This window comes from Scyliorhinus torazame, chromosome 13, assembly GCF_047496885.1.
Source record: "Scyliorhinus torazame isolate Kashiwa2021f chromosome 13, sScyTor2.1, whole genome shotgun sequence".
In the NCBI taxonomy this organism is placed as follows: Eukaryota; Metazoa; Chordata; class Chondrichthyes; order Carcharhiniformes; family Scyliorhinidae; genus Scyliorhinus; species Scyliorhinus torazame.
Genome location: NC_092719.1, coordinates 187,186,591 through 187,207,161, shown reverse-complemented (window position 1 = coordinate 187,207,161; position 20,571 = coordinate 187,186,591). Strand labels below are relative to the sequence as shown.

The window sequence follows — 20,571 nt, the reverse complement described above, 5'->3', positions numbered from 1 at the left end:
CATTTGAGGGAAGTGGCGCATCCTTCAATGTCAGAACTTTCTCAGACCTATACAGGAAATGATAAGCTAAACAAAGAGTGCAGGCTGTGCAAGTACAACATGGCTCCTCAGACAGGCAGCTAATTTTCTTTGTTAGCGTTGCTGCAAATCTGGGAGCCGGGGGGGGGGGGGGGGGGTAGACACTGGACACTGCGAGTGTGACAAACAAAGAAAGGTGAACCATTGTTTTTTAAAAAATGACAGGCCAAGTTAAAGATAAATCTATATATATATATATCCACGCGATACACAACCTTATCAGCAACGTATTTAACAATCTGAAGGGAGGGGAGGGTATATTGTAGAGCAAAAGAAGTTGGGAGTTTTTACCTTCGAAGCAAAGGATGCCGATATTGTTGCTCATCTTGTCCAAGTACTGATAGTTCAACAGGTCCATGTTCTTTAGTAGCATTTACCGGGCAGCAAAAAGGCCAGCTGTTTGCTTCACCAGGACAGCGCGCTAACTGCCTTCCCTCAGCGCCTCTCTCCCTCCCCCCCCGCTCTCCACAGGCCCCAGCCTTTCAGATCCCAATCTTTTTTAAAAAAAAAAAAATAATAAATATATCGTAACCGGCACGCAAAACTTTGAACGCGGCCGGAAGCGAAAAAAAAGTTTTCTATTTGTACCCACAATGTAGGTGTTTATATATATATATATTTTTGTCGTACTTTCCCCTCCCCCCCCTTCCCTCCCTCACAGGCCCGAGACTCTTAAAAGCGGGCTCTTCATGGTCGAGAAGGCTCGACGGCGAGGGAGACGAGACGAGGCAGCTCCCCTCACAGCCCCGCTGCAAGTTCCAACTGCACAGACATGCCGGCTATGCCTGGTATGACATGGGGGTGGGGGCGGCTGCCTCTGGGCCGCCAGCGAGCATGCTCACTCGCTCCATCCCCTCCCCGCCCTGCCCCCTCGACAAAGGTCAGGGATTGTTCCTGCCCAAGATCAGACTCCAAAATGCACCGACTGCCGGAGAGGGAGGGGAGGGAGTGTAATGTTGGCGGCTCTGCAAAAATAATAATAAAATACACACACTGCACAAGGCAGAGCCCCCTGTTCAGGGCCTGCTCGGCCTTTCCTGCCCCCCGCCCCCATCGCCAAAGCGAATTAAACAAGAACCAAAGTCAAACACACAAGACTTTACTTTCCAAAAACGCAGAGTCAGCGAGTGCACTTTGCACAGTTGTACTCGGTATTTCAAACCCTTAGAAGCATCCACGTTTTGCAAGTAAGCAGAGCACAAGAGCCGCGCGCGAAGAGTTGCTGTGGCTTTGACACCTGTTTGGGAATGTTTTGACTTGCATGTGGGCACAAGCTCGATCCAATACTTTGCACCGCGGTGTGCGCGATTTTTTTTTTCTAATTATTTTATCTCATCCTCAGCCCTCTTCTTTGGGGGGTGGGGGTTTGCTCTTCTTTAGGCCTTTCTATAAAACAGCGTGGTAAACCACTGTAGTATACTGATATGCCATCAATGAACCGGAGGAGTGGTGAACGTAACAGAGGCTTTAATAAACTAAACTCCTGGCCTCGGATCCCAAACCGAGGCAGCGACGGAGGCTAGCCACCTTTATACCGAGTGGGGGGGGGGAAGTGGACTTAAAGATCAAGTCTGTGGGGGGCCTTGACTTTCCGCCATGATCGCCTCAGTCCCAGCTGTGGTGTGGGCACCGGTGTCGAGACCTGGGCGTCCGGTAGCGTGTCGTCCTCTTCTTCACCCAGTAGTTGAGTCAGTGGAGGGAGGGGGCAGTGTGTGGGCAGTGGGTGGTGGTGATGGCCGCCGGTGGGCCTGTGGGTGCCAGACCTTGAAGTAGCTGGGTAGTGGTGGAGGGAGACAATGTAGGATCGGGAGTGGTGGTGATGGTCGCTGGGGAACCTGCCAAATCCCGGGGGGAGACGGTGTCCTGTTGCCCGTCACGATGTGGCACATAGGCATATTGTGGATTGGCATAGAGGAGTATGACCGTCTCGACGAGGTGATCTGCTTTATGGCTCCTCGCATGCTTCCTGAGGAGGACGGGCCCTGGGACTGTCAGCCAGGACGTGAGCGAGACCCCGGAGGTGGACTTCCTGGGGAAGGCAAACATACGCTCGAGGGGTCTCGTTGGTGGCAGTGCACAGGAGTGACCGGATGGAGTGGGGATAATCGGAGAGGACCTCCTGCCAGCGGGAGACTGGGAGACGTCTAGACTGTAGGGCCAGGAGGACGGCCTTCCAGACCGTCGCGTTCTCCCTCTCTACCTGTCCATTGCCCGGGGGGTTGTAGCTGGTCGGCCTACTGGAGGCGATGCCCTTGCTGAGCAGGAACTGACGCAACTCATCGCTCATGAAGGAGGAACCCCGATCGCTGTGGATGTAGGTGGGGAACCCGAACAAGGTGAAAAGACTGTGTAGGGCCTTGATGATGGTGGCAGGCATCATGTCGGGGCATGGGATGGCAAAGGGGAATCTTGAGTATTCGTCAACAATGTTGAGGAAGTACGTGTTACGGTCAGTGGAGGGTAGGGGCCCTTTGAAATCGATGCTGAGGCGCTCAAAGGGGCAAGAGGCCTTTACGAGGTGCGCTCTGTCTGGCCGATAAAAGTGCGGTTTGCACTCCGCGCAGATCTGGCAGTCCCCGGTCACGGTCCTGACCTCCTCGATGGAGTGAGGCAGGTTGCGAGCCTTGATAAAGTGAAAAATACGGGTGACCCCGGTTGACAGAGGTCACTGTGGAGGGCCCGGAGTCGGTCTACTTGTGCGCTGGCACATGTACCGCGGGATAGGGCATCTAGGGGCTCATTGAACATCCCAGGTCGATACAAGATATCGTAGTTGTAGGTGGAGAGCTCGATCCTCCACCTCAGAATCTTGTCGTTCTGGATTGTGCCCCGCTGTGTATTGTTAAACATGAAGGCAACCGACCGTTGGTCAGTGAGGAAAGTGAATCGCCTGTCATCCAGGTAATGCCTCCAATGTTGCACAGCTTCTACAATGGCTCGGGCTTCCTTTTCGATGGAGGAGTGTCGAATTTCGGAGGCATGGAGGGTACGGGAGAAGAAAGCCACGGGCCTGCCCGCCTGGTTGAAGGTAGCGGCCAGAGCAAAGTCCGACGCATTGCTCTCCACCTGGAACGGAATGGACTCGTCCACAGTGTGCATCGTGGCTTTGGCAATATCTGCCTTGATGCGGTTGAAGGCAGGCGGGCCTCAGCCGTCAGGGGAAAAACGGTGGACTTAATAAGTGGATGGGCCTTGTCCGCATAATTGGGGACCCACTGGGCATAGTAGGAGAAGAACCCCAGGCATCTCTTCAGGGCCTTGGGTCAGTGGGGGAGGGGGAGTTCCAGGAGGGGGCGCATGCGGTCGGGGTCGGGCCCGAGGACTCCGTTTTCCACAACGTAGCCAAGGATGGCTAGGCGGGTTGTGCGGAAAACACATTATTCCTTATAGGTGAGGTTCAGGAGTTTAGTGGTGTGGAGGAAGTGCCGGAGGTTTTCGTCATGGTCCTGCTGGTCATGGCCGCAGATGGTGACATTATCTAAGTACGGGAATGTGGCCCGCAGCCCGTACTGGTCAACCATTTGGTCCATTTCTCGTTGGAAGACCGAGACCCCATTGGTGACACCGAGAGGGACCCTGAGGAGGTGGTAGAGGCGGCCATCTGCCTCGAAGGCAGTGTATTGGTGGTCCTCCGGGCAGATAGGGAGCTGGTGGTATGCGGACTTCAAGTCAACTGTGGAGAAGACTCGATACTGTGCAATCTGATTGACCATGTCAGATATGCGGGGGAGGGGGTACGCATCGAGCTGCATGTACCGGTTGATGGTCTGACTGTAGTCGATGACCATCCGGTGCTTCTCGCCAGTCTTGAAGACCACCCACTTGGGCCCTCCAGGGGCTGGTACTAGCCTCAATGATCCCCTCTCGTAGGAGTCGTTAGACCAGATAAATGCCCTGTCCCGGGCACGGTATCGTCTGCTCCTAGTAGCGACGGGCTTACAGTCCGGGGTGAGGTTAGCGAACAGCGAGGGTGGGGCGACCTCAAGGGTTGCGAGGCTACAGACGATGAGGGGGGGGGCAGGGGTCCACCGAACTTTAAAGTAAGGCTTTAGAGGTGGAACTAGAAGTCGAGCCCCAGTAATAGGGCAAGGCAGAGATGGGGAAGGACGTAGAGTTTAAAGTTAGTGTACTCTACGCCTTGTACGGTAAGGGTCGCGACACAGTACCCCCGGATTGCTACTGAATGTGATCCGGAAGCCAGGGAGATTTTCTGGGTCGCGGGTAAAATTGGGAGGGAGCAGCGCCTTACCGTATCTGGGTGTATGAAGCTGCCTGTGCTCCCAGAGTCGAAAAAGCAGGCTGTCTTGTGCCCGTTGATCCGGACGGTCATCGTAGATTTTGTGAAGTGATGAGGCAGAGACTGGTCGAGCGTGATGGAGGCGAGCTTCGGAAGGCGATGGGTAGGCCGGTCGGAGGTGGCGGCGGCCAACGTACGACCGGGTGAGCAGGGCTCCCAGAGTGGCATTGGGGATGGCATCAAAGATGGCGGCCCCCATTGGTCGCACGTGACGGGTGAAATCGAAGATGCGGCGCCCACAGGTTGCACATGGTGGGTGGCGCAGCAGCTGGGGGCGGCCCCGGCAGGCAGCAGGCAGCGCTGCTGGGCCTAGGAGTTTTCGGAAGAGATCGGGCCTGGCAGACATTCACAAAGTGGCCCTTCCTCCCACACCCGTTGCAAGTCGCGTTCCGTGCAGGGCAGCGTTGTCTGGGATGCTTACCCTGGCTGCAAAGGTAGCACTTCGGGCTTCCGGCGTTGGCGGGCTGCTGCGCGGCACAGGCTTGCGCCGCACTAGAGTCGGGTGATGGCTGCGCCCACAAAGTCGCCGCGCGGTCAGAGGTGTAGGCCTCCATGTTCTGGAAGGCCACCTCGAGCGAGTTTGAGAGCTGCACTGTCTCTGGGAGGCCGCGTGTACCCCCTTCTAGCAATCGCTGGCGGATGTAGTTTAATTTTAGCCTGCGACATTAGCGTCCCTGACCAACAGCTCCGTGTGTTGGGTAGCCTATACCGCCTGGCAGTCACAGGTCCGGCAGAGTACCCGCAAGGCACGCAGGAATTCTGCTAGTGATTCCCCAGGACGTTGTCATCTCGTGGCAAGACGGTGCCTAGCATATACCTAGTTCACAGACTTAACAGTGTCCCTTCAGCAGCACTATCGCCTCAGTTTACGGGGGGGCGTCGCTGATGAGAAGAAAGACTTGCGGGCTCACCCATGCGTGGAGGATCTGCTTCTTTTGGAGGCCGGTGAAGTCTTCGGTGTAGGATCCGAGGGACGCTTCGAAGCAGCTTAGCCAGTGCTCGAATGTTGCAGTGGCGTCAGCTGCCTGTGGGCCCAGCTCCAGGCGATCAGGCTTGAGCGATGAATTAATCTTAGATGTTTAGTTTATTAAATTGATGTGCCATAAATGAACACACGACGAGTGGTGAACGTAACTGAGGCTTTAATAGACTAAACAGAAAGCCTCCTGGTCTCGGATCCCGAACTGAGGCAGCGGCGGAGACTAGCCACCTTTATACTGAGCCCGGGGGGAGGCGGAGCCAGCAGGCAGTAGTTTACCATATTACATATAATACAGTGGCAGTTTACCACAATACACAGATTATATACAACAGTGCTTCTGTTGCTCTTTTTAGCCTTAGTTTATTAGCTCTGATTATGTCACCTTTGCTCACGAGTCGCCAGGTATCTTTCTGATACCGCCACGTGGTTCAAGCTCGAGTTATGATTAATAAGTCAGCACACCGCTTAGTAAGATTGCAATTAACGGTCATTTATTATATACAACAACTAATGCTTACACAATAATCCTACCATCTATATCGAAACCTACCACTACTGGCCAATACTTAACTTTAGGGAGGGCCCACCAGGTCAGGGAAACGAATGGCTTATCAAATCGGATCTGGCCCGTGGGATTCAAAAACGCTGATATGGGTTGACGGCTAGGAGTCTTTATCGGGTAGCGATCGCTGGAGTCAAACTTACGGTTCTTTGCTGAAGGTTCTTGCGAAGGCGGTGAAGAAGAAGCAGGTGAAGAAGGGAGAGCGAGCGAGATCTGAACTTGGCCCCTCACTTTATAGGGCCCAGGGGCTTCCCGCCTCTCGGGGCGGCCCTTGACCCTGAGTCCTAAGTGATTGGACTTGTTCCCAATCACTGGGTTCGATATGCTCCAATAATGGGGCAATTCCTCGATCGGGGGGGTGGTCGTTCACCTGTCTTTGTTTCGGCCACTGCAGGCGCCGACAGGTCTGGCCCGGCATTCAATTGCTAATATGTTGCAATTGTTCCCGGGGATAGCCGACTAAACTGCAGATGTTTGGGTTGATGTGATGCTAATAGTCTTGCGTATCGATCTGGGCCGACTTCCCCAGAGCCGAATACGCTATTCTGTCTGCAGCTGTCCGTTTGTGTCCTGTTGGCTGCTTTTCCCATCAGCCTTTTCGGTTAGCCATTTTAAAATCGGGTTTTGGCCAAATTAATAAGGAATCAGCCATTTTAGGTGGCTACAGTTCGGACTCAGCAGGGACAAGCCCAGGCATGTAACAGTACAATACAATACAGTGGTTTACCACATATATGTGTATTGTGGTAAACTGCTACTGTATTAAATGTAATGTGGTAAACCACTGCCTTATGGCTCCGCCTCCCCTCGGGCTCAGTATAAAGGTGGCTGGTGTCTGCCCCTGCCCCAGTTTGGGATCAGAGGCCAGGAGGCTTTCTGTTTAGCTTATTGAAGCCTCAGTTACGTTCACTACTCGTCGTGTGTTCATTGATGGCACATCACATAGTTTGTGCGTGCCAAAAAGGTCAAGATTACACAGTTGCTTCCAAATATCTGTCATGGCCAAGAAGCTGGCCTCTGTCACTAACTCGCCCTTTGAGGTGTAACTGAGCGACTTGCAACCACAAGCCATGCATCTGACAATAAGCCCCATTGCCCCTTCACCGTGTCCAGTGGCCAAAGCACAGAAATACAAAACTTGACCTTGTTTAAATGACCAGCAATGCAAATCTACCGGAGCTCAGTTTTAGTTTAAAATACACTGTGCGGATTATTAAAAATGTTGTGTCTGTTTGAAATACTTCACACAGCAAGTGACTCCAAACTGTTGTTTTGAATGTACACAGCTCTGCATTCAAATCACAAACAAATGTCTGAAGAACAAAAGCAATCTGGCGTTTTAAATTGAATATTTGTCATTAGAATCTCCTAAAATACTGATTCTATTGGTTTGAATTCATGATATCTATACTGATACAGAACAGAATTAAACAAAATCTGTTGAGCCAGTTTTAATAAATATTAAAATACAAATTCACTATGCACGCTTAGCAAATAGATGGAGCTTTTTTTAAAATGGGTAACAAAGACTTGTCAAAATGGCACAGAGCTGTGTGGCATTGCCTGTCACAGAGAGCTGCTAGATCAGGATGTGCATCAAACCATGTTGGGAAGACCGCTCACTACATAACAGCATATAGATTCAACTTTGTGTCGACTCAGGAATGTGATTAGAGTGTGAAATCCCCAAATCACCTCTGGGAGATATGCCCACGTCCTTCCAACTTCATACTTCTTAGGCTCATACCTAAAGCTTTTGAATATTTTTGTCATTAGATTAATATTGGTCTCCCCGAGTGACTCAACAGGTACATCCAATGAGTAGCTAATACAGAGATAGAAGGTGAAAGTTCAATCTCTGCCTGTGCCGAGTAAAACGACCTCAGGTAGGCCACTATAGAACACTACCATAAGACATAGGAGCAGAATTAGGTCACTCGGCCCATCAGGTCTGCTCCGCTCTGCCATTCAATCATGGCTGATATTTTCTCATCTCCATTAAACTACAATTGACTTCAGTGCCTCCCGGCTGGGCCTTTTTGATGGATAGGTAGGTTGCCTCAAAATCAAGAGGAAGTGGGAAGTGTCAAACATTTTAATCACAGAAAATGGTTCTACTTCAAGGACAGTTGGCAATGCCAAACATTCAAGGAGCGCAAGGGACAACTGCAGCAATGGTTTACACTATCTGGCGCGAAGGTAAAACAGAAAAAGTAGCCAAACCATGGCTTACAAGGGAAATTAGGAAGAAGCATACAAATTGGCCAAGAAAAACAACAGACCTGAGGATTGGAAGCAGTTTAGAATTCAGCAAAGGAGGACCAAGCGATTGATTAAGGAGGGGAAAATTAGAGTGCGAGAGTAAGCTTGCAGGGAGCATAAAGCGGACTGTAAATGTTTCTATAGGAATGTGAAAAGAAAAAGATTAGTGAAGACAAATGTAGGTCCCTTACAGTCAGAAACGGAAATTTATAATGGGGAATAAAGAAATGGCTGACCAACTAAATACATACTTTGGTTCTATCTTCACAAAGAAGAACACAAATACGATATCAGAAATGTTGGGGAACACAGGGTTTAGTGAGAGGGAGAAACTGGAAGGAGATCAGTAAGAGAGAAATGATGTTGGGGAAATTGATGGGATTGAAGGCAAATAAATCCCCAGGGCCTGATAATCTCATCCCCGAGTACTTAAGTGGACCGGGAAATAGTGAATACATTGGTGGTCATCTTCCAAGATTCCATAGACTCTGGAACAGTTCCTACAGATTGGAGGACAGCTACTGTAACTCCACTATTTTTTAAAAAAGGGAAGTAAGAGAGAAAACAGGGAATTATAGACCAGTAAGCCTGACCTCGGTCGTGGGGAAAATTCTAGAATCCATTATCAAAGATTTTATAGCAGAGCACTTGGAAAACAGTGGCAGGATCGGACAGAATCAGCATGGGTTTATGAAAGGGGAATCATATCTCCAAATTTGCAGGTGACACAAAGCTGGGTGGGAGGGTGAGCAGTGAGGAGGTTGCAGAAATCCTTCAGCGTGATTTGGACAAGTTGAGTGAATGGCAGATGCAGTAAAATTTGGATAAATGTGAGGTTATCCACTTTGGTAGCAAAAACAGGAAGGCAGATTATCTGAATGACCATAATTCAGGAGGGGGGAATGTGCAACAAGACCTGGGTGTTGTTGTACACCAGTCGCTAAAGGTAAGCATGCAGGTGCAGCAAGCAGTAAAGGCAGCAAATGTATGTTGGTCTTCATAGCAAGAGGTTTCGGGTGCAGGAGCAGGGATGCCTTGCTGCAATGATACAGGGCCTTGGTGAGGCCGCACCTGGAATATTGTGTGCAGTTTTGGTCTCCACATCTGAGGAAGGATGTTCTTGCTCTAGAGGGAGTGCAGAGAAGGTTTACCAGACTGATTCCTGGGATGGCAGGACTGAAGCACGAGTAGAGATTGAGTCGGTTAAGATTGAATTCGTTGGAGTTCAAGAGAATGAGGGGGACATAAAAATCTGTAAAATTCTAAGACGGCTAGACAGCGTAGATGCAAGGAGAATGTTCCCGATGGTGATGGTGGAGATGACCAGAACCAGGGGCACAGTCTGAGGATATGGTGTAGACCATTTCGGACAGAGATGAGGAGAACTTTCTTCACCCAGAGAGTGGTCAGCTTGTGGAATTCATTACCACAAAGTAGTTGAGGCCAAAACATTGTATGTTTTCAAGAAGCACTTATTTATAGTATTTGGGGCAAAGGGGATATGGGGGGGGTGAAGAAGTCGGGGTCAGGCTATTGAGTTTGATGATCTGCCATGATCATAATGAATGGCAGAGCAGGATCGGAGGCCCAAATGGCCACTCATGCTCCTATTTTATATTTCTATGACTAAGAACATTTTTGAAGAATTGGTGTTTTTTATTAAATGACACTATTACTCAGAGGGTTATTATAAGGACTCTAGTTGCTACGGTTCCAGGAAAAGACAGAATTTTACACGAGAAAGGTAATTAAGCAGTTTTAAAAAGGCTGGAAACTTGGTGGACTGTTTACAATAGGGCAACGTGGTGGTTTGTAGCTTTGTGTGTGTGAAAAACGGTGTTCAAAAAGCGGCTTTTGGTTTTGCTTTGGTGGACGGGAAAAAAAAGGCCAACTGCTTTGGTAAAGAACACACCAGCTCGGAGGCTCTTGACCCAGTTCCAAAGTAGAAAGTGAATGAAATTTGCTCTGAACTCTCTACATTCTGAAAGCCAACTGTCTGACTTTTCTTCAAGTCCACCTGAAAAGTAGTGCAAGAGTCATCAATTGTCTCGCAGATCAGTGATGCAAAACCAACCCCCATATAACCAGAGCACCATTTCAAGGACTCCACAGTCTATCCGTTTCCCTTGAGACACTGACTTTTAACCTTTTGGTAGAATTCTGCTGTTTGTTTTTCTTATCTTTTTTTGTTGTGTTAGAGATACCTTCATATTTCATAATAGAATAAGCTTTGCCTTTCTACTTGCAAGTCTGGTTTTATAATGTGTCTTAAATTCTGTTGTTTAGTGAAGAGACCTTGGCATTGAGTGGTCATTCTGAGATTCATAGATAAAGCACATCTACTTGGCCATGTAGCTAGCTGGAGAAATATATTTTCATGACCATGGAGTAGTGGAACTAGAAACAGAGTTCACTCCCACCTCAGTTGGAACAGGAGGGTTAAGGGTGGGGGAGGGGGTTAACTTTTTGAGGCAGTGCCTCCATTGAATCCCTACAGTGCAGGAGGCCATTTGACGCATTAAGTCTGCACTAACCCTCTGAAAGAGACCCTACCTGATCCCAATATCCGCTTCTATCCCCGTAACCCCATAGAATTATTAGAATGCAGAAGGCCAATCGGCCCATTAAGTCTGCACTGACTCTCTGAAAGCGCTCCCTTCCTAGGCCCACTCCCCCACCCTATCCCCGTAACCCCAACTAACCCAAGAGCCAATTTAGCATGGCCAATGCACCTAACATGCACATCTTTGGACTGTGGGAGGAAACTGGAGCACCCAGAGGAAATCCACGCAGACACAAGGAGCACTTGGAAACTCCACACAGATAGTGACCTAAGGCCGCAATTGAACCTGGGCCCCTGCCACTGAGGCAGCAATGCTAACCACTGTGCCAATGGTCCCAGAGGGCTTGCAAAGGGATCCTAACCTTGCCCGACACCGGTGCGTGCAACAAAACTGCCAGGCTTCCTGCAAAGCGAAGGTCTCCACCCGCCACAGGTGAAATCCCTGTAACAACCATTAATTGGCCACTGAAGAGGCTCAACAGGCCAGGGTCGGGGGGAGGAGGTGTTTTGAAGTGGGTCAAGAGGGGAGTAGTGGTAAAAATAAAATCAAGGTTCCTGCTCGATTATCCAGTGATTCTTGCTGGAATCCAAAGCAAAAACCAGGAAGAAATCCAATGGGTACAAATCAATGCTTTACCGCAGCCGTACAAGCCCAACCTTACAAGACATCAGACAATGCTTGTAAAAATTGCATTTGAAATCAGGGTTAAAAATTGTTAGAATAATTTTTGCTTTTCCAACAGATGCCAGCCACATTTAGAATACTTTACTTAAAGCAGCTATTCTCTGCGCAAGTCAAGATAGTGAGTGTTGTCAGACCTTTTGACCACGATTGAAGCTCAACCCAATCCTACCATCAGCTGACATCCACACGCATGTACACATTCCTGCTAGTGATTACTGGATAGCAATCTGGAGCAAAAACCTTGGCTAGTTTTCTTCCTCTTTGTAGCTCAGGGGCATTGGGACCAGCTGTCTATTGCCTTGACGGAGATAAGTTACCTCAAGACAGACTATAGATTGAACCTTTGACCTTCCTTGGTTTGTATGGTTCATGTCCTCACTTGGCCGTGCATTTAGCTGCAGATCCACTGCAGTGATACTTTCATAAAAAAAGATAATGAGTTTCTGCTTGCTTTCAACCATTTTCTTTAACAGATTATTTCCTGTTACTATTCCCTCCTTTACTGATGAGCTGACCTCTTCATTGGGAAATTTTGGGGGTTCTCCAGTTTAGTGATAGTGGCATCAACACCATAGTTATTCAATCTCTCCTAACTTCCACCCCAAGAAACCGGTTATATCTCTACATTGTGTCCACAGAGGAGTCCACAGGAGAGGCTAGGAGAAACTGTTTATTGAAGAAACTTTTTACATGTTGTACACAGGTCACAGTCGGGACTACTCTCTCCCTGGCTCCTACTAGGCCGATCTTTTATACATAGTGTCCATGGTCCCGCTGACAAGGCCCCCACCCCTCAACGGGAGGTTTGTACTCAATGAGACTCACAGGGAGACTAATTGGTCTGACCCAGCGGGTCTTGTGCGGGTTATAACATCCCTCCCCAGCAAAGCCCTAAGACTCCTCCGATGAAGGCGGAGTAGGAGAGCACTTGCTTCTTTTCACCTGCGCTGCATGTGGAGCTGGATCAGGCGATGTGTATCCAGACGGCGAACATCATTTCCTCGCTGATCATCGTGCTTGGAAAACCACTGGTGGCTGCTTGGTCTGTTCACCGTCAGATACGTCCGATGCCTGGGTTTCCATGTCAGAGTCAGAATCCTCAACTTCCTTCATTTCTGCATCAAGTCCCCCTTGGGACAAAGCCCTTGAAGCTGCTGGTGCTGGGGCTGTATGAACCGGAGCAAGTTCTTCAGGATTAGTTTTGCACATAGATCATCTCCAAACCAGGAGGCCAGCAAAGTACCTCTTTATTTTGCAGTCCTATACCAGAACTGCAAATGATAATGGCGCCGGCACTGAAGTTCCTAATGTAGACTGCTTCACCTGGTATGAATTATCTGGTCTGTTATGCTCGTCTGGGCAACACCCTTGTTGCTCTTGACCATGGCATATTTTGCCGCCAATATCTGGAAAAGCAAGGCTGAGGCGGGTCTGAAGTCTGCGTTACATCAGAAATTCTGCTGGTGCTATGTCGGTTGCAGCATGTGGAGTGGTTCGAGAACAAAATAAGGTCAAGGGAGCCCAACGTCTGGCTTTTCAAACCTTTCGTGAACGTTTGCACCACTCTTTCAGCCAGCCCATTTGAAGCTGGTTCATACAGGGCCGTGATGTGTCGCACCCAGTTAGTTTTCTTGAAAACCCCAAGCTCCTCACTCATAAATGGCGTGCCATTGTCGACGACTCGCACTTCTGGGATGCGTTCTGTGCGAAACAAGAGGCGCAGTTTCTCTATATTTGCCCTCAAAGTCGTGGGCGGCATTGTGGACCTCCAGCCAGTTTGAATGCGCATCAATTATGATCAGGAAGTCTTGAAAGGCGCCGGCAAAGTCAGTATGAAGCTGTACCCAGGGCCGTCCCAAGGATGAAGAGGTGCATCGGGCGGAGGCCTCTGCAGTTTCTGGCACACACTACATTGTTGGGCCAGTCGCTCTATCTGTGTCCAAGCCCCGGTCACCAGACATAGCTGCGGGCGGGAAAGCATTTCCATTTTGGACATTCCTGGCCGGGCTAGCATTTTTATTTTGGACACTCCATAAAAGGTCCCTCAGTATGTGGTCCTGACCCTTGTACGGGACCACAACGCGAGTCCTCCTGAGGAGGATGCAATCTTCCACACTGAACTCCGCTATTTTGCTGGTGAAAGCCTTCAATTCAGATGCTGCCCCCCAATACAGTATTATATATTGGGGGTCCGTTTGTGTCCACTCACGTATTTGGGCCGCCATGACTGGCAACACATCCATGAAGTGCAACGCAGCTATGATTCATTGGCTCTGGGTGGCGTTGGTGGCCACGCTGGAAGCAGGTACCAACTCAATGCATCCGCATTCTTCTCCCCAGCCGATGCTTCAATGTGTACTTGTATGAATGAAAATGAAATGAAATGACAATCGCGTATTGTCACAAGTAGGCTTCAAATGAAGTTACTGTGAAAAGCCCCTAGTCGCCACATTCCGGCGCCTGTTCGGGGAGGCTGTTACAGGAATTGAACCGTGCTGCTGGCCTGCCTTGGTCTGCTTTCAAAGCCAGCAATTTGGCCCAGTGCTAAACAGCCCCAGTACATGCTGCCAATAGGAAGGCCCACCACTGGATTCTGGCTGATGCTGTAGTCGGAATGGCCTCATCTTCTTTTGAAAAGCCCCAACAGTGACTTGTGGTCTATTCACACCATGAAACGATGCCCATACACTTACAGATGGAACTTCTTTACAGCAAAGACCACGGCTAAACTTTTCTCGATTGGCTCGTCGCTCCGGCGGCGAATGTAATAGCCCCCCCCGGCAGGAACCTTAGTCGTTTCCCGGGGACGAGGGAAGTGACCGCTGCCGCGCCTTCTGCCACGCACAACCCTCCCCGACCTCCGGGCCGTTGAAGGGAGCTGCTGAACGGGCACCCAGTGCTCCCGGCGTGATGTCGACCGGGGCGGACTGTACTCTGTGCCCCCTACCGTCATCCATCTGTGACTAGGAGTGGTTTGGGGGGATGGGGAGAAAGCATAGTGTGTCCGCAGGCGGGATGAAGACAGTTGCCGCAAACACTTCCTACGGTACTCCTGTGTGCAGGGGAGCTTGAATGGTTGTGAGACCCGGAATGAATTTGCTATAGTAGTTTAATCGGTCCCAGAAATGATCGCATGACTTATATCAGGTTTTGTGAACAAGTGACGTTCACCCAATCTTGCACACAAGTCCTCAATCCGCTGCATCAGATATCAGTCCAATCGGGAGGCCCTATTTACAGTTAATGTATTGTCGCCACAAAGGCAAACGGTGTTGCCCGGCTTCAGAGTGGGGACTACCAGTGCTGCCCGGTCTGTGAATATAACTGGCCTGCTGATTCCCAGGTCTTCTAGCCATTCAGTTCTGCCTCAACCTTAGGTAGTAGCGCTTGGGGAACTGGATGAGCCCAAAAGTATTTTGGTTGTGCATTAGGGTCTACATGAATTTTCACCATGGTCCCTTTTATTTTGCCCAAGCCAGCAGAACCGCAGGGTACTTCCCCAGTATCTCGCAGAGGCCTCCGGAGCCAATCTGGAAAATCGCTGCCAATCAAGGCGGAGACTCTGGATCCAATCGTGCCCAGGCAAATTGGGCCCATGTCCTTTTTCTATAATCCAGTGTTCTTCAAACCTTTTAGCCCAGGATCTATTTTTACCAACCAGCCAGCCTTCGGTACCCATGCTGGCTGACATTCATGATTTTGCTTACCTTTAGTGTGGCAGGTGAGCCTAATTGGTCCTCACGATCTCACTTGCTTTGTCATTCAATTGTCCATTTCTGGTAAGGACTTATAGAATCATAGAATTTATAGTGCAGAAGGAGGCCATTCGGCCCATCGAGTCTGCGCCAGCCCTTACAAAGAGCACCCTACTCAAGCCCACGTATCTACCCTATCCCCGTAACCCAGTAACCCCCACTTAACCTTTTTTGGACTCTAAGGGCAATTTAGCATGGCCAATCCACCTAACCCGCACATCTTTGGACTGTGGGAGGAAACCAGAGCACTCGGAGGAAACCCACGCAGACACGGGGAGAACGTGCAGACTTCGCACAGACAGTGACCCAGTTGGAAATCGAACCTGGGACCCTGGAGATGTGAAGCAATTGTGCTAACCACTATGCTACCGTTCTGACTTCAGATGAGGATTTAAGTTCTCACTGCAAACGTTGAAAAAAATCAAGAGGTTTATCCTCGAACCCGCCATGTTTGGTGTTGAAATGCCTTTGAAGTTTTGAGGATTTTAATCTTTCATTTGCCAGTACTTCCCTGTATATAATATACATGAACTTTGCATCCCGAGTTGCTCTGCACAATTAATAAACCCATACCTCAAGAAATCACCTTTCAGCTTCTTCTTCATGGAATGTTCATCAAAGTCCCTGGAGCTCACACCAGCACCGCTGGCAACTACGAAATGGAGGAATCTCTCTCATGTCCAGAGCAAGTGAAGTCAGTGACCTGATCTCTGCTGCCGCTCCAGACAGAAAGACTCCATCGATTTTTATCTGCTCCTGGGTCAGTGCGCTGATGCCAGGAGGAGGCGTTCTGCCTCGCTGTGCTCCGGGCCTGCGCACTGCCAAGGGGGCGCGCAGGAGCGGGACGGCCAACATTCTGAAAGCCAGTCGCAGCCAGCATTTTTAAAAGCCAGTCTGGCCATTGGGCACTTCTTCCTGCGATTGGGAATGCCATGACTGATAGCCTCGCAACCCTTCCGACACCTGCCCGTGACCTACGCGCAGGTCATGACCCTGACTTTGTAAGTGACTGCTAAAATCGGTGGTAACCGTATGGACCACAGTCCATAGACTACCGGGGTCATCGTAGTCCCTGCTATGGCCTATATGTGGCCAATTCTGCCTCAGTATCCCATAACTGCAGGCATTGCACTCCCGATTTAATTTTCTCAGATGTTTGCCTGCTAATGACAGACGGCGACTCCCCAGTCCAATTCCATTTCCAAGGAATGGCCATTTCCTTGAACGGTGATTTTAATGGGGGCAAGGTTTGGTGCTGTGATTACATACACCAGTCTTCTGGCTGCTCCAAAAATGGGTGCGGGACCGGAGTTGGCATCTATCTTTGGTGGAGCGGTGGGCTGACTGCCTGCCCTGCGGTTTCTGCTCCTTGCGACTTCTCCGGCTTCATGCCCCACATCGCCTGGGCTCTTCCTCTTCAGTTTCGGGGGACAGGTCCTGCTTGGTCGCCTCCATCCTAGATCATTGGCCTTGATTTCGGCAGTGTTCCATCCAGGGTGGGATTCCTAGCTGGACCCCAGGAGGGGGCGTGTCCCACATTATTGACTTCCAATCCCTGCAATTCTTGCACTCCCTTCTCTTCTCTGCACTGTCACTGGACAGAGATCTCCATGGCCTTCTTCAGGTCTAGCAGTGGCTCGGCAAGCAACTTCTGTTGAGTCACCCTATTATCGTGGGCAGCACAGTAGCTTCACAGATCCAGGGTACCAGGCTCGATTCCAGACTTGGGTCACTGTCTGTGCGGAGTCTGCACGTTCTCCCAGTGTCCAAAGATGTGCAGGTTAGGTGGACTGGCGGATTTCTAAATTGCCCATAGTGTCCAAAAAGATTAGGTGGGGTTACTGGGTTACGGGGATAGGGTGGGCTTAGGTAGGGTGCTCTTTCCAAGAGCCGGAGCAGACTCGATGGGCCAAATGGCCTCCTTCTGCACTGTAAATTCTATGATATTCACCCCACAGACTAATCTGTCCCAAAGCATATCGGATAGCGAAGGGCCATACTCACAAAATTCAGCCAGTTTCCTTAGACACGTCAAAAAATGGGGTTACCGACATCCCCCGGGGGTTCTTTCAGCAGTGTTGAAATGATACGTTGCACGATAACCAATGGCTTGGGCCCGTAATGACCTGCCACTAGCATTACCAACTCTTAAGAGTCTGGAGACGCAGCGCATGTTAGAATTTTGATTACAGTGAAGGTGGGCCATCCACTGACAGTCAACAATATCAGTGTCTGGCGCTCTCCACCCGTTATAGTGTTGTTTCTGAAGAAATAGCACCTATGTTCAGCGCATTGCGACCAATTTTCCATGCTCGCATCAAATACATCCAATCTCCCAAAGAGCAGCAGTAGTGCAAACCCGTCCCCAGTGGTACACAGAGAGATGGCCGGCTTTCCAACGATTAGCTGTGCCGTCTGCAGCTCCACTTTATCCTCATCGCCAGTATGGTGTCTGCAGAGGAGCTCACAGAAGACGCTAGGAGAAACTGGTTGTTTATTGAACAAGAAAGTATTTACACATTGTACACAGGTCCCAGTTGGGACTTCCCTCTCCTTGGCTCCTATTCGGGCCTACCTTTTATACGTAGTGTCCATGGTCCCGCTGATGGGGCCCTCGCCCCTCAGCAGAGAAGCTCGTACTCAACGAGACTCATGGGGGAGACTAATTGGTCCAACCCCATGGGTCTCGTGCAGGTTACAACACTCTTTACCTTTCCCAGCTCCGATGAAAGATCATTAACCTTAAAACATTATAAATTTCTTTCTCTCTCCACCGACATTACCTGACCTGCTGAATCTCAGCAGTAAATTTTGTTTGCATGATGATTATGGGCTCCAGGCCCAGCATTTTCAATTATTAAAATCACTGTGGAGATGGAGGAGTGGAATATCGTTGATGGAGACGTAAGCCACTTAAAAAAAAATGCAAATCTTTGCTCTTAAAATGTGGAAAGAGAAGAAATGGCAAAACGTTTCTGGGTTTAGAGTAACATTTGGAATTGGAACCACAGAATGAGCACAGCAGCACAACCTAGAGGGAATGTAGCAGAGATACAACAACAAATAGATGTATCTGCAACTTTACAATGGAGATTATTTTATGATTATTAAAAATATGTTTGTTTAAAAACAAGGTCAGGATTCACATTCAAGTTACTTTCAATATGCCTCTACCCTTCTTGTTCTTTTCATACTGACAGTAAAGTTTTAAAAATCTATTTTAATGTAAACCATAGTGGCAGCTGCAACAGGGCCAGAAATGCCAATCTTGTTCAGAGAGGCTTCTTCCACTGAAAAATATTTTTCAACTCAAAGACTATGTCCACAACTGGTTTATAAACCAGAAATTCAGGTTTAAAACTGGGGGTCTCTCATCACCCCCCCCCCCCCCCCCCCACTCCTTATCCACCATCATCATATCACCAGGCCCTGCCCCATGAGCCTGACCCGCCCCATCCATTTTTAACATCAAACCCCTTTCCCCCCCCTACATTTCTTCTCGAAAAAACATCTCCCAGCATCAATCCTCCTCCTCCCCCCCCCCCCCCCCAACCCCCAACACCCCCCCCCCCCCAACCCCACCCCCGCTTCGCTCGCCTCGTAGGCCCATTGAAACCTGCTAACCAGGCTCCAATGTCCGCAGCCCTCCTCTCACCTCACCTCCGTTCACTAGCCGACTTTAGTTAGCTAGCACAGGTTTACAGTCCCCTCCCATCCAGTCCCAGAGAAAGAAAAAACAAAAAAAACAATCCGACCCATACAATTCACTAAAATAAGATAGAACCGTCGACTACAAAGATTTTCAATTGTGCCTACACTTGCTATACTCATTTTACTATTAATAATGTCCATCACAGACTGTTCAAGATACATAACAACGCTATCCAGTTGCAAGATACTAAAGGAACACACTGGAGTAAACAGGAGTGGTATTCTTGCATCGTAAGCAATTTATAAAATTTAAAACAAAGTAAGAAGTTTGTTTGGAAAAAGCCAGCATTTCAGATCAAACCTGAGCAACCAGGTCTTGCCAGCATTTTATAGACATGTCACCCAGATAATTTAGCTACAATGACATTTTTACCTCCTTCTGCAAAAAGCTCGAGGGAAAACTCTACAAACCATCGTATTAAATGTTGGCCTTCAGAAAGCTTAATCTCAAAAGGGACACCCAGCAGTTCTCATCGCACAAAACAATAATATAGGACCTGAGGGAGAAGATAACTTTTAATTTGAATAAAAACGGTGGAGGAGACTTCCGGGTGCGGCAATGACCAGCTGAGTCGCACGTTTCGGCACCTCCCGTTGGAACGGACTTTTGGGCTCTTAATAGGAGGGGGTATGCCTAAGAGTGAGGGGGTGTATCGAAAGGTACTTGGAGCTTAATGACAACGGAGAGGTTCAGGTGGGAGTGGTCTGGGAGGCGTTGAAGGCGGTGGTCAGAGGGGAACTGATATCCATAAGGGCACATAAAGGGAAGCAAGAGGGTAAAGAAAGGGAGCGATTGTTGAGAGAACTTCGGAGGGTGGACAGGCAATATGCAGAGGCACCGGGGGAGGGACTGTTCAGGGAAAGACAAAGGTTACATGTGGAATTTGACCTGCTGACCACGGGTAAGGCAGAGGCACAGTGGAGGAGGGCACAGGGTGTACAGTATGAGTATGGAGAGAAGGCGAGTCGGCTACTGGCCCACCAATTGAGGAAGAGGGGAGTGGCGAGGGAGATAGGTGGGGTGAGAGATGAGGAGGGAGAGATGGAACGGGGAGCGGAGAGAGTGAACGGGTTGTTCAAGGCATTCTATGAGAGGTTATATAAGGCTCAGCCCTCGGAAGGGAAGGAGGGAATGATGTGTTTCCTGGATCAGCTGGAATTCCCGAAGGTGGAGGAGCAGGAGAGGGAGCACAGATTGAGATGGAGGAGGTGGTAAAAGGGATTGGGATCATGCAGGCGGGGAAGGCCCCAGGACCGGATGGATTCCCGGTGGAACTTTACAGGAAATATATGGAGCTACTGGCACCGCTTTTGACGAGAACCTTTAATAAGGCCAGGGAAAGGGGGAAGTTGCCCCCGACTATGTCGGAGGCGACGATATCGCTCCTTTTGAAGAAGGAAAAAGACCCGCTGCAGTGTGGGTCCTACAGGCCCATTTCCCTTTTAAACGTAGATGCTAAGCTCCTGGCCAAGGTGATGGCGACGAGGATAGAGGGCTGTGTCCCGGGGGTGGTCCACGAGGATGAAACTGGGTTCGTTAAGGGGAGACAGCTGAACACGAACATACGGAGGCTGCTAGGGGTGATGATGATGCCCCCACCAGAGGGGGAGGCGGAGATAATGGTGGCGATGGACGCCGAGAAAGCATTCGACAGAGTGGAGTGGGACTATCTGTG

At 49.6% G+C, this 20,571-nt stretch overlaps 1 protein-coding gene across 3 annotated transcripts in view; it reads right to left on the bottom strand.

The window, feature by feature from the left end:
* The window catches only part of vgll4b (vestigial-like family member 4b), a 135,503-nt gene that overhangs the window by 47,500 nt on the left and 67,432 nt on the right, over positions 1-20,571 (bottom strand). The window contains exon 1 of one of the 3 annotated variants that reach the window (XM_072472588.1): positions 370-865. The exons of the other annotated variants lie outside the window; for them this stretch is intronic. Coding sequence (XP_072328689.1) covers positions 370-451 — 82 coding nt within the window. The 5' untranslated portion in view covers positions 452-865. Of the gene's footprint in view, positions 1-369; positions 866-20,571 lie in introns of those variants that run through there. 3 annotated transcript variants of the gene reach the window in all.